Raw genomic sequence first — 13640 nt, 5'->3', positions numbered from 1 at the left:
AACTGATATGCTAACTAACTGTAGTAACTGACATGTTAACTAACTGTAGTTACTGACATGCTAACTAACTGTAGTAACTGACATGTTAACTAACTGTAGTTACTGACATGCTAACTAACTGTAGTAACTGACATGTTAACTAACTGTAGTAACTGACATGCTAACTAACTGTAGTAACTGATATGCTAACTAACTGTAGTAACTGACATGTTAACTAACTGTAGTTACTGACATGCTAACTAACTGTAGTAACTGACATGTTAACTAACTGTAGTAACTGACATGCTAACTAACTGTAGTAACTGATATGCTAACTAACTGTAGTAACTGACATGTTAACTAACTGTAGTTACTGACATGTTAACTAACTGTAGTAACTGATATGCTAACTAACTGTAGTAACTGATATGCTAACTAACTGTTTGTAGTAACTGATATGCTAACTAACTGTAGTAACTGACATGCTAACTAACCGTTTGTAGTTACTGACATGCTAACTAACTGTAGTAACTGATATGCTAACTAACTGTAGTAACTGATATGCTAACTAACTGTAGTAACTGACATGCTAACTAACCGTTTGTAGTTACTGACATGCTAACTAACCGTTTGTAGTTACTGACATGCTAACTAACTGTAGTAACTGATATGCTAACTAACTGTAGTAACTGACATGCTAACTAACCGTTTGTAGTTACTGACATGCTAACTAACCGTTTGTAGTTACTGACATGCTAACTAACTGTAGTAACTGATATGCTAACTAACTGTAGTAACTGATATGTTAACTAACTGTAGTAACTGATATGCTAACTAACTGTAGTTACTGACATGCTAACTAACCGTTTGTAGTTACTGACATGCTAACTAACTGTAGTAACTGATATGCTAACTAACTGTAGTAACTGATATGTTAACTAACTGTAGTAACTGATATGCTAACTAACTGTAGTTACTGACATGCTAACTAACTGTAGTAACTGACATGCTAACTAACTGTAGTAACTGATATGCTAACAGTTCCTCCGTCACTCGTCAGGCTTCGTATATTATACAACATTCAGAAGAAGAATATTGAAAAAAATGTGTAGGAAAGTACAATTGGTAAATGTTGCACCATCAAACACTTCTACACCTGACACACACACACACACACACACACACACACACACACACGAGTGAATCTTCCGTTTTGTTTCTGATGCTGAAAACAATTCAATATTATACTCAGGTTTCAGGAAAGTTGTTCAGGTGTAACTGTTTTACAACTGGTTATGGTTGTCAGCGTGAGGTGTGTCGTTGGCACGGCAACAGCCTCCTTCTGCCAAGATTAAAACAAACGGTGAAGCAATTCACTGGAATCAGATCAGTGCAGAGATTAAAGACAGATACGAGATTTATTGTTTCATGATAACGTGTGTGTGTGTGTGTGTGTGTGTGTGTGTGTGTGTGTGTTCATTCATGTGTTCAGCATGTATGAACCTGACTGTGTGTTGTCGTTGGTATTTCCCAGAGGCCTGTTGGAACAGAGCCTTCGATATGTGAGGTATGGAGGGAAACAACAAGAACATACTTTCCTTTGCACACACACACACACACACACACACACACACACACACACACACACACACACACACACACACACACACACACACACACACACACACACACACACACACACACACACACACACACACACACACACACACACACACAGATATAGTATATGGTTTAACCTCCACTTTGTATTATGTTGGTAGAGCAGGTAAACGACCACATTTCAGTTTGTTTCCATCAGTGTCTGAACTGGACGTTTCACTCAGCTGTTGCCAGTGTTGAAATTATGGGATGTCGAGGCTAAGCTGCAAATCAGGAGTGAAGAAGTTCGACACAGTAACTCGAACTTGTTAAACTATAATTATTACACAATATAATAATGTATATTATATATTACAATATAAAGTGTTTAGAACTATTATTAACTATAATTATTATTATATACATAATATATACTCATACTACCACCACACTATTATCATATTATTATACAATTTCAGTTTTATAATATCATACTAGCATATTCAGCAGATCGGTTTCCTGCTGTGATAATGAAGTTAAACAAACACATGTCCACATACTTTTTACCACATAGTGAGTTCTGTGTTAAAGACAGACACACATTGTTTCTGTTGATGTGTTTATCTCAGCAGACTGTGTGTGACCTTTGACCTTTACATGTCTAAGGAAGGAGAGGCTGCAGCCGAGGGTCGTAAATCATTGATCGGTGATTGATTGATCCATTGTGACAGGTTTAACATGGGTGGAGCCTGGTTTGTGATCATTTAAATTCCAGCTGTGAAACATGTGTCAGATGAATTTAAAGATGTGATAACCATCTTGTGGAAGCTTGTTTTAGCACCATGTAAATCATTTCTTCTTCCAGTGAAACACTGTTCATGTGTAAAACACTAGTGTAAGTCCAGCTGCACGTCTGCTTCCTGCTAACACCAGAACCTGCTCTCCTTATCCTGGAAACATGGAGCTCACATAAAGACACTGTGCTTTACTGCCCCCTGCAGACCGTCTGTAGAAGGCACACGTCCTGTTTATTATCACTTCAGATCAACTGAACCCTGATCGATGTAACAACAACATTTATGTGGTTTTATTCATTGTTTTGTTGCGGCCTGTAATTTTGTCTTAATCTCAGACTAGAGGAATGAAAACACCAGTGATGTCACAGGAAAAGTAATCAAGCACTTCTTTAATTTCATATTTTAAAAGGTATTAAAAACAGGAATTGTAAAAAGATTTTACAAATTAATGAATTAATGAATCAATAAATACTTATAAAAAGAATTGATTAATGAACGAATAATCCATCAATAAATACTTCGGATTTTAAAATGGATTTACAAAAACAGCATAAAACTCTCATTAAATAAACCAGTTATAAATACATTAATTAATTATTTCTGTTATTTATTCTATTCTATTTTTATGCTGCTTTTTGTAAATGCATTTTTAAATCTGAAGTATTTATTGATGGATTATTCGTTCATTAATCAATTCTTTTTACAATTCCTGTTTTTAATGCCTATTAAAATATGAAATTGAGGAATTGCTTTATAGCTTTTCTTGTGACGTCCCTGGTCCTCCACACATTTGACCTTTTGTCTTTTTAATCAATCACAGGAATGATTGGTGGCCTAATATTGGCTTTATCAGCTGCTGCCCCCTGCTGGTCAAACAGTCCTCCTTTAAAAACACACACCATGATGTTTTTCAGATATTTATCAAACATTTTCAGAATCTCAGTTTTCTTGCATTGAACAAAAGAATTATTTAATGAAGTTTGGTTTCACTGACACAGCTGCTGGTTTTATAGGAGGTTGATGTGAGAGCGTAACTGGTGAGGATGATGACTTCATGACTGAAGAGTTTTTAAGGTTGTTCTCATTCCTTCACTGAAACAGATCTTTAGGCCTTTTATCATTTTAAAATGAAAAATGTGGCAAACAGGTTTATTTATCAGCTTTATTATCAGTTTAAAATTCACATATCAGATATGATATTTAAGACAGAGACCGACAGCACAATGAGGGAAGCAGATAATCATATTTGAACCTACATGACCAGATATATATATACGTGAACATTTCCAACAAAAGTAAATCTCCTGACCTGTGTAATATAAACTGGAATATCAGTCAAACAGAAGGATATAAACCACCTATACAACCAGGAACATTTTAACCCTCTTAGGCCCACGATTCCACTCTTTTATTTTTTAATACCCTTGTGTTTTTCCAAATAAAATTGTTTTTTTTAAAGGTTTCACCAAGTACTGCACATATTCAGAATCTGCACAACCTCAGCTAATAATAAATGTAACTTCTGTACAGTATAATAGAGGTTAATAGCCCAGAAAAGAAACAAACAAACAACTAAAGACAACGTGATATTTGGAAGTGTATATAGCTCCTAGGCCTAAACCATATAAGTTGTCAACATATGTAGACACCTCAGAAATACTTTGAATGAAACCTGAATATTTGTAAAACATTTTATCTTCAAATACAACATTGATTCCTAAAATTTAAAGTAAAACTGAATATAACCAGCTCTCAGCACGATAATGTTCTACTGTATTTACTGTCTGTTTATTCAAAAGAAGGTGTTTGGGGATTAATCTGCTTCTCCTTGTTGTTGCTTGTGTGTGTGTGTGTGTGTGTGTGTGTGTGTGTGTGTGTGTGTGTGTGTGTGTGTGTGTTGTGTGTGTGTATTGTGTGTGTGTGTGTGTGTGTGTGTGTGTGTGTGTGTGCGGGTGTTTTTAAGGCCTTTTAAGGCAGTTTTAAAGCATGATGTCAGTTAGCCAATCAGAGATGCATGATGTCATCAACGCTATCAGGCTCGGTGCTTGTGACCCCGATGCCTGTGGTCAACCAACGCTGGACGAGAGGAGAGGCACCTGCAAGGGAAGACGGAGAGCCGATTAAACCAAAACCCAAACTGTATGTACTGATTGGTTTTGTTGTTGTTGTTATTGTTGTTTGTCCTCACCTGCAGCCTCTTGTTGATGTTGTTGTCTTTGAGCTTGTGTTTGTCTATCCTGACTTCTCTCCCTTCCTGCCGCTGATATCGACAGCGCTGCCATCTTACAAACACTGATTCGCTGCTTGTTGCCTCCAGTTCCGCTGCCGGTGCTCCTGATTGGCCGGTCGCTGCTGCTGATGACCCTCCCCCCCATGCTATTGGTTCTTCCTGACCCAGAGGAGCTGCTGATCCTTCCTCCAGCTCGGCCACTGATTTTGTCGCTGCTACCTGGGCCACTGAGTTTAGACCCACTCCCAGCACTGCTAATGCGATTCCCACCCGCTGTTGAGGTGTTCAGCCATCCACCGCTGCCCCCGCTGAGATTCATCCTCCCCCCTGGGCTCGGGGCTCTTTGGCTGCTTGTTGTCCTCCCTCCAACTGTTCGTCCTATGCTCCCTGCACTGCTCCTCCGTCCGCTAGCTGAGCTGTAAACAGGTTTCCATTCACCACTACCAGTGCTAGTCGGTCTTCCAGAGCTGCTAATCCGGCTGCCAGGTGAGCTACTGAGTTTGCCACCGCTACCTGAGCTACTTAACTTCCCACCACTTCCTACACTGTTACTGCGCCTAACAACACTACTTGAGCTGAGCCTGCCGCCACTCCCGGCACTACTAAGTCTTGGCCCACTACTTGTGTAGCTACTTGGTGGACTGATCACTAGGCCATCATTAGTGCTGGCTCTGTCTTTGCTACCAACACTACTCAAACGTCCACTACTCCCACCATAAACTCTCCACTCCCCACTCCCTCCACTGCCAAACCTTCCTCCTTGAGCAACTGGTGGGCTTGTGGCTAGATGTGTGACCACTGACGGGCTATCTTTGCTCTCTGCATTGGGTAAGCTGACAGCTATACTGCTCATATGTCCAGTATTCCCACCATAAAATTTCCACTCCCCACTTCCTCTGCTGCCAAACCGCCCAGCCCCTGGTTGACTTTTTGCAGGGAGCATAGCCACTGAGTGGCTTTCTTCACTCCTTGTGCTGGGTAAGCTAACACGGTTATCCACACTGCTCTTATGTTCAAGACTGCCTCCATAAACCACCCGCTCTCCGCTCCCTCTGCTGCCGAATCTTCCTGTTTCTGGTGGGCTTGTCACAGAGTCTGTGGCCACTGATGGGCTATCTTTGTTCCCTTCACTGGGTAAGGTAGTGCCAGCATCTACACTACTTTTACGTCTAAGACTACCTCCATAAATTGTCCACTCTCCACTCCCTCTACTACCAAACCTCCCTGTTTTTGCTTGGCTTGTCACGGGGTCTGTGGCCACTGACGAGCTTTCTTCACTCCCTGTGCTGGATAAGCTCAGTCTTCTATGTCCAAAGCTGCTGCCATAAACCATCCAATCTCCACTGCCATGCCTAAATCTTCCCTGTACTCCTGCTGTAGCAGCTTCAGCAGTAGTGCTGACTGTACCTGATGAATTCGGAGCTGTGCCACTAAAACTAGCTGCAACATCACTAGCCATACCACTGTTGCTAGCAACCATACCTCCTGAATTACTAGCCACAGTGCTACCTGTACTTGCAGTCCCTTTTTGGTCTTCTGAGCCAGCTGGACTGACATTTGAACTCTGAATATCCTTGTTATCTGCAATGCTGCTCATATCTTTGCACATGTCTCTGGGACTTCTTGCATCTCTTACACTTTTCTGATACAGGCCTCCAAAACCAAGCTGCTCTTCTTTATCTGCTATGATACTACTATGAAACTCCAACCTTCCAGTACTGTTGCTCAGCTGAAGGTCACTACCAGTACTAGCAAGAGTATCTGTACTTCCTTCTTTACCTTTAAATGATCCACAAGACAAACTCTCCCCATCTTTCATTGAGATGGTGACTGTTCTATTTCTGTCCTCGTCTAGCAAAGCTTGCTCTCCACTGAATGACAAGGACTGGCCTTCCTCTTTTGTTGAAAGGATGTATTTCTCGACTGGTCTTATGTGTGTATTTGCCTCAGTTAGACTCAGGCATGAGTCCTCGTCATCTTCTTCGTCATTTGGACTCAGGCACCCCTTAGTCTCGGCTGGACTCAAACATGTGTCTGACTCATTTGGGCTGAGATACATTTCTGGGTCGTTTGGACTCAGAAGTGAATCAGGACTTTTAATGCGGTCTTCGATATCAACTGGGCAAAATACATGGCCTGACATGCTCATTAACACCTCTGTCTCGACTGGACTTAGACATACTTCTGGACTCAAGCATGCAACTGTATTTGTTGGACTCAGGAATACATCTGTTATTGTTGGACTTAGAAGCTCTTCAGGGTCAGATGAGCTCAAAGCCACACCAGAATCTGTTAGACTTGCAGATATTTTTGACTCTGTGGTACTCAACAATGCTTCTTGAATTTCTAGATTCAGTGACTCAGTAGGAGCCACCTTTACCTCATTGGTATCGGTATTAGTATCATGGAAACTGTTGACTACCTTCTCCTTATTCATTTCTAACTCTATTGTCTTCAAAATATCTGTACTTGCAGTTTTACTCTCAAGGTTGTTGTTGCTGACTGGGCTACTTAATGAAGCAGTTGCAATGGTGGACCCTGTATCTGCATCCTCCTTGACTTTGTCTTGTTTGTTGTTCGACGTATTGGACAATGCCGAATTCTCGACAGGCAAAGCACCTTCTTCTATTATTTCTTTGTCTTCCTTCTTTACTTGCCCTTGTACATCCTTGTCATTCATCAGCGTGACTTCACTGGAGACCTCCTCCTGAACCCCCTTGAGGGCAACTTCATCACTATCCCTGTCATTTTCGGATGTAGTCTCCAACATTAAAGGCATAACCTGTACAGAATCTGGTTTCTTAGCTTGGATGTAGTCATCTGTTTGAGGTAAGATCATTGTTTCTTCTGTTTTCTTGCTGGGATCAGATGCAGCTGTCTGCTTTATTTCTGTTTCTGCAACAGGAATGGTTTTGGTGATCTCTGTTTGAATATGTGTACCTGTTTTATTAACCTGTGAACTTGCTTCTTTGGTAGATTGATTGGAAGTAAATGTCTCTGGTTTAGTTTGAACACCAGCTCTCATGGTGGATTGTATATCAGGAACCATTGTGATTCCTGTTGTTGCCGGATTTATCTCCACTTTAGAAATCTTGACAACAGCTCCTTTGTCTGAATCTTGGCTAATCTGACCCACATTGATGGATTTCCTAGTGGTTATTTCAGGAACAGCTCCTGTTCTCAGGTTTTCAGGGTTGTAGAATGTATTGGCCAGATTTGAAGTGTTGATCGATGTCAGTGGTGAGTTCTTTGCATCTTTACTGTGGACCCTGATTGACTGGTTTGTGATCACTGTTTCTGAAAGCGGGGTACCTACAGGCATTTGTCTGACAGTCCAGGTGTCTGTCATCTGAAGATTTCCTCCCTGAACACTGACTACTCTGCTTGGCATGACTTTTCCAGAGGTGGTGGGGCTTGTTGAAGCATACGATGACATGATGGTAGATTTGGAGTTTAAGTGAAGACTTGAGACTCTGTCGCGAAATATAAAGACAAGAAGGAAGGTGAGAACAGAGTGGAAACTATTGTTCAAACCACAAAAGCATGAAACAAATCTGGGTAATGATTCAATTTATGGGTCCTTTTATAATTTCATAGGAAGTTTTCTAGAAAGGAAAGGAAAGTGTCAGACACTGAAAAGGTCTTCGTACCCCTCTCGACCCAGTCCATCCAGCAGCCTCTTGTAGTCTAGTATCTCAGTCTCCAGCTTGTTCTTGATATCCAGCAGGACGTGATGGTCTGCAGCCTGTTGAGCTGCAGCCTGTAGCGCTGAGTCCAAGTCTCCGCACAGACTGTCTGCTCTCTGCTGCAGGACCACCAGCTGCAGGACGAAGGACTCAGCCTGCTCCTGACCAGAGTCCTCCAACAGGATGTTCTACACAGGCAGAAAGATATATGATGCTGCATGTTAATGTTGTATGGAGGATAGTCTGTCTGTCACAGCTTTATTGAGAACTTTAAAACATCAAGATCTGTATTTAAGAAGTAGATTTGCACCGGTACACCAGCTTCCTCCCAAAGTCCAAATAACACTTGCCGGTTAAGGTTAAATGACGACTCTAAATTGCCCGTACATGTGAGCATTAACGATTATGTGTCTCCATATGTCAACCCTGTGATAGACTGGCGATCTGTTCGGGGTTCACCCCGCCCCCACCCAAAGTCAGCTGGGATTGGCTACAGCAGGATAAGCGCTGTGGATAATGAATGAATGGTGGATATAACTGCACAATAATGAGTCTTCTGTGTGAACAGTCGCTGTGAGCAGGGTTTGAACCTGCGCGGGGAAACCCCATTGGATTTCGAGTCCAACGCCTTAACCACTCGGCCATCACAGCCCACACCCTGTAGTTTAGTCAAGACAATATCACATTGAATTATGAACTCCCCTTTCACATAAACATTTTCAAAAATTTTATCTGAGTTGCTGAGTAAATGTCTGACTTATGTTTTTAAATCCAGAATCTGTAGAAGTAGTTTATCCTTACTTTGGCACCATCTGGTGGTAGAATCAAGGAATGGCCGAATATAAGCATGTAGCAGCATTAATTTAGAGGTCTGTAGAAATATAAGAGGGGGGGAAGTAAAGGACACTAAGATCACTTGTACGCTGCGAGCAGGGTTCGAACCTGCGCGGGGAAACCCCATTGGATTTCAAGTCCAACGCCTTAACCACTCGGCCATCACAGCTCTCTCCATGTGCATTAGAAAATGATTGGTCCTCGACTTTAGACCTGGACTGGGCCGTCAAATTTATATCTTTATATATTTTTAAGTTTTAAACCAATCATAATCAGTAGTGAACATTATTGGACACTCAGGTCCTTCAGTGTATAAATTACATTAAAACAGACAATATCAGCGAAAGTAGGAGTTCAAGTCTGGACTAAATAAATCCTACGTGGGTTGGTGAGAATGACTGTAATATTCCTTCATTTTTGATCCAATCCAATGGTACATAGGAATGCATGCACCTGTTGAACATACACAGCATTGGTTTATGAATAATAAACAGCCTGTTGAGTAATCTGCATGGAAGATCGGCTCCACTGGGACATCTAAACATCAGCTGAGCGCTGTGAGCAGGGTTCGAACCTGCGCGGGGAAACCCCATTGGATTTCAAGTCCAACGCCTTAACCACTCGGCCATCACAGCTCCATCCATAGGCTGTGGAAAATGATTGGTCCTGGACTTTAGACCTGGACCGGCCCATCAAAGAGCTCCCAGCAAAAAAACCTATTATTATCAATTCTTTAATTTATTTGTTTTAAACCAATCATTAACAGTAGTGAACATTAATGGTCCTTCGCCTATCAGGTCTTTTTCTTAAAATAGACAATAACAGCTTTTCAAGAAATAAAATCCAAGGAGTTCAAGTCTGGACTGAATAAATCCAATGTTAAATATTTGGTGCCATCTAGTGGTAAATAGCCACTTGGAATGACAAACATTGGTTTGCAGATATTTAAATGCCTGTTCAGAATCCTGGATGAAACCAAAGGATGAAGATGTGACGCTGCGAGCAGGGTTCGAACCTGCGCGGGGAAACCCCATTGGATTTCAAGTCCAACGCCTTAACCACTCGGCCATCACAGCTGCTCCTGCTCCTGCTACATCAGGTCAGCAAAATCAAACCAGCAACTACAGTTTGGGGAATAATAATCATGGTTAATATACTACAGTGTCAGACGGAAAGAAGCAACCATACCAACGCTGACATCTTTCCATGAGCTCAGCATGAAGTTTCTCATCTAATGCTCTGCCTCTTACTAAAAAGACTCTTAGGACTCTCAGCTGTTTTTCATTTGAATGTGAAATAATTCATGAAAAACTTCAAACTTGCAGCCAAAAACAGATCATTTGTTCTTTGGCTCAGTACCTAACGTACCACATAACTAAATCTCAGTGAATCGATACCAAGGATCATACAGCAGCTGTTTTTCATGCATTTAAAGTTTATTTATTTCAGTTTTGGACATTTTTATTTTATTTATTTATTAGTGGATATTGTAGGATTACTTAGGGTTGTAGAAGAACCAAGTACCAGATCCCCAGCATGCACTGGGTCCTCATAAAGCCTGAGTTTAATCTGCAATTGGTTTATGAAATGTTTAAAAGATGAAGATGCATCACAGACTTCAAGGAGACGTCTTCAAATGTCTCGTTTAGTCCAATCAACACCTGAAGATATTCACACATCCTGATGTTTGAGAAGCTGAAACCTGAGAAATTGTACATTTTTCTTTCACTGTTTTTTTTTCTTTCACGTTTTTGCTTTAAAAAAAAAAATCTGAATATGTGCCAATAATTTTTGTGTTTAACGAATGTTTGTGTTTGTTGTAAAGTGTGTTGTTCATTCAGGACAGTAATAATAAAGTTGAAGTGCAGCAGTAGTTGTATCTAACCAAGGTCTGCAGCTGTGTCAGCTCTTCCTCCAGACCGGCTGCTGTTCTCCTCAGCTCCACCAGCTCGGCCTGGACGACTCCTGCAGGGTCAAAGGTCACCTCCGGAGAACCCAACACAGACACCTGAACACAACACACCTAATGAAATGCTGTTTTACTTTGTAAAAATCCACTTCTATAATTTCCTCTCTTTCCTTTATTTCAAAATAAGAGCGTGCTGATGTTCTTCTACCTGGGAGTTGAACCAGCGCTCGTTCTGGTTCTTGTCGAGCACCATCACGCTTGCCTGTCTCAGGTCGTCCAGCTGCTGGATCAAGTCTGATGATTCAGCTCTCTGCATCTCTACAGTGACGGCCCCTGAGACCTGGGCCAGGAGACCCTGCCGATCCTGTACAGGTAGACAGGAAACATGACGTAGCTACAGGTGCTTTGAGTAATCCAGGTGAGTGGTTTTATTGTTTTACCTGTTGGTGTTGTCTCTGCAGCTCCATCAGTTGTCCTGTTTGATCCCTCAGCAGACTCTGCAGCTCCGGCAGTTTGTGGACACTTAGCTCCTCCTCCAGCAGCCTCAGGTTGCTGAGCTCCGCCTCCAGGCGGCCACGATGCTCATGCTCCTTTTCACACCTGTTCACACAGCAGGGGGTGATGGGATATGTCTGCACATGCTCTGTAAGAATGTTGCTCTGTCTGTTAAAGCTGTTTGTGGATCTACCTGGTGTTGAAGTCAAAGATGGTGAGCTCTGCACCGAGCAGCAGCAGCTTCACCTGAGCCTGGGCCGAGAGACAGTCATTGATCTGTGAGTGAGAGAGAGAGAGAGCGAGAGAGAGAGACTTTTATATTGTTTCATTTTGTTGTATTTATTTAATCATTCACATTTTGTTTACTGTATCAGAAGTCTCTGTGGTCTCTGGTGTCAGTGAGCTCACCTGGTCCTGCAGCAGGGACACTGTCCTCAGGTGTCCGTCCAGCTCTCTCAGGTCTCTGGGACACTTTCTGTCCAGCTCCTCCTGGATCTGACGCTCCAGCCTCTGATTGGCTGCTTCAAGACACTGAACCTGCATCCACCAATCAAAGGAGACGGGCAATACATTTGATTGCTTAATGTCTAGGCCTCTTAATGCCAGTGAGGGGAAACTTTAATGCTTAAAGCATCTTAAAATTAAACAGTGTCAAGTTGTAAATCCCTCGTTGTTGTTTTCTTTTTGTATTTTTATTTATTAAAATTAGTACCACATAATTTCTTTACAGGAAATTACCAAGGAATTTACCAGAAAATAAAAGTCCATTATTATTTGTTAATTTAAAGGAGGTATTTTTGAGTTTTGCTATTGCTACATAGCTAACGTTAGCATTAGCAGCAGTTTACTTCCAGTGTAGAAGAAATGAAATTTCTTAACACAACAAATGCTAAAGCTTTCAGCAGAACTGGTAAGTAAATAGCTGTTGATGCTAATGTAAGCTATATAGCAATAGCAAAAGTTAATAGGTCCTTTAAAGTGTTGACATAAGAATAGTGAACTTAAAGTAAGACTAAGAAATACTGGAATCAGCCAAGAACAACTGTAAAACTGTAACTGTAGATTATATATCTCCTCACAGGTACTGAATCAGATCAAATGCAGATGACATGTCGTCAGTGTCTCTAACCCTCTCCACTGGGAAAACTGCTGTTATGTCCTCTTGCTCTTTAAACAATAATTACATATCATGTGTTGCAGGATCATCACAGAATAAAAAGGAGATTAGAAAATTAACCCTGTACTTGATTCAGTAGATACAACTCCACTGAGAAATCTGCATCAGTAAATAATCTCTGTCTCAGTCTAATCTTTGATTCATAAAACCAACATTGTTCTCAGTCAAGGCAAAACTTTATGGAGAAATCTGATAACTAATATTTCAGTCTCTTTTTTGTGCTGCTGCTGGATTCATAGGAGAGTAAGAAGGTTTTCACGTTGTCTTGCATCAAAGGATTAAAAACACAAGTACAAGTACAAACAGGAAGTGGAATCCTAAAACACTTCTCAGTCCATACAAAACTCCATTGGAACAAGTGCTACTTTTATGTCCTCTTGCTCTTTTCACAATAATTAATCATCATTCTAAAATCTCATTTTGATTTTGGAATCATGTAACAAACACTGTGCTATAACTCATGCACGTCCTACCTGCTGCAGGTACGACGCCAGCCTCCCGTTCAGCTGCTGCAGGGTGAGTTTCTCTCTGGACAAACAGAAGCTCCTGCTGCCGTCTGCAGCTGCATGAGCTGCAGCAGCTGTGCTGTAATGCACCGAGACCCCGGGTCCATGATGAAAACGGTAACCCAGAGCCACCTGGGAAGCTCTGCCTGAACGAAGAACTTGCCACGGAGTCATCTCATCCTCTACAGTTTGACTTTCTTCAAACAATAAAATACAAATTCAGCTTTTTCTGTCTTATTCTGCTGCTGCATGTCTTAATCCCTTCATTCAACTCCCTGCTGTGGAGCTGAAGCCTTCAGATGTCCCAGAGGGAGCTTCCATCATAGGTGTGTCAGGACTTGATGGAGCTCATGTTTAATCTGCATTAACCTTTAAATCATGATTTCCAGAGCAAGTTTCGACAGGACGGCCCTGCCCTGTAGAGAGAT

At 41.5% G+C, this 13640-nt stretch overlaps 2 protein-coding genes and 4 non-coding genes across 6 annotated transcripts; all 6 read right to left on the bottom strand.

The window, feature by feature from the left end:
- Positions 1 to 4354: 4354 nt before the first annotated feature.
- On the bottom strand, positions 4355 to 6019 carry LOC130185659 (keratin, type I cytoskeletal 9-like). Its single transcript, XM_056402244.1, has 2 exons — positions 4564 to 6019; positions 4355 to 4471 (listed from the first exon to the last, which is right to left on the bottom strand). Exons 1-2 carry the CDS (start codon positions 5936 to 5938, stop codon positions 4380 to 4382), a joined length of 1467 nt encoding a protein of 488 aa, XP_056258219.1. The 5' UTR covers positions 5939 to 6019; the 3' UTR covers positions 4355 to 4379.
- An 830-nt stretch (positions 6020 to 6849) lies between these two features.
- Positions 6850 to 13386, bottom strand: LOC130184784 (keratin, type I cytoskeletal 18-like). Its single transcript, XM_056400807.1, has 9 exons — positions 13180 to 13386; positions 11938 to 12066; positions 11723 to 11805; positions 11475 to 11634; positions 11243 to 11398; positions 11011 to 11133; positions 8256 to 8479; positions 6986 to 8078; positions 6850 to 6858 (listed from the first exon to the last, which is right to left on the bottom strand). The coding sequence occupies exons 1-9, from the start codon at positions 13384 to 13386 to the stop codon at positions 6850 to 6852; spliced, it is 2184 nt and encodes a 727-aa protein (XP_056256782.1).
- Positions 8861 to 8942, bottom strand: trnas-cga (transfer RNA serine (anticodon CGA)). Its single transcript has one exon. It is a non-coding gene; the product is annotated as a tRNA-Ser (tRNA).
- trnas-uga (transfer RNA serine (anticodon UGA)) lies at positions 9213 to 9294 on the bottom strand. The gene has a single exon. It is a non-coding gene; the product is annotated as a tRNA-Ser (tRNA).
- Positions 9679 to 9760, bottom strand: trnas-uga (transfer RNA serine (anticodon UGA)). The gene has a single exon. It is a non-coding gene; the product is annotated as a tRNA-Ser (tRNA).
- On the bottom strand, positions 10120 to 10201 carry trnas-uga (transfer RNA serine (anticodon UGA)). Its single transcript has one exon. It is a non-coding gene; the product is annotated as a tRNA-Ser (tRNA).
- Positions 13387 to 13640: the final 254 nt, after the last annotated feature.

The sequence above is a fragment of the Seriola aureovittata genome, chromosome 17 (genome assembly GCF_021018895.1).
Source record: "Seriola aureovittata isolate HTS-2021-v1 ecotype China chromosome 17, ASM2101889v1, whole genome shotgun sequence".
Taxonomy (NCBI): Eukaryota; Metazoa; Chordata; class Actinopteri; order Carangiformes; family Carangidae; genus Seriola; species Seriola aureovittata.
The sequence above is the reverse complement of the archived record's forward strand: the minus strand, read 5'-3'. Positions and strand labels throughout refer to the sequence as shown.

What these genes read in the sequence shown, in the direction of transcription:
- LOC130184784 (XM_056400807.1), bottom strand. Translation starts at nt 13,386, where the DNA reads ATGACTCCGTGGCAAGTTCTTCGTTCAGGCAGAGCTTCCCAGGTGGCT. An exon ending in TGGCGTCGTACCTGCAGCAG is followed by an intron (nt 12,067 to 13,179) that starts GTAGGACGTGCA and finishes TGGTGGATGCAG; the next exon opens with GTTCAGTGTCTTGAAGCAGC. An exon ending in ATCTTTGACTTCAACACCAG is followed by an intron (nt 11,635 to 11,722) that starts GTAGATCCACAA and finishes CTGTGTGAACAG; the next exon opens with GTGTGAAAAGGAGCATGAGC.
- LOC130185659 (XM_056402244.1), bottom strand. Translation starts at nt 5,938, where the DNA reads ATGGTTTATGGCAGCAGCTTTGGACATAGAAGACTGAGCTTATCCAGC. An exon ending in ACATCAACAAGAGGCTGCAG is followed by an intron (nt 4,472 to 4,563) that starts GTGAGGACAAAC and finishes CTTCCCTTGCAG; the next exon opens with GTGCCTCTCCTCTCGTCCAG.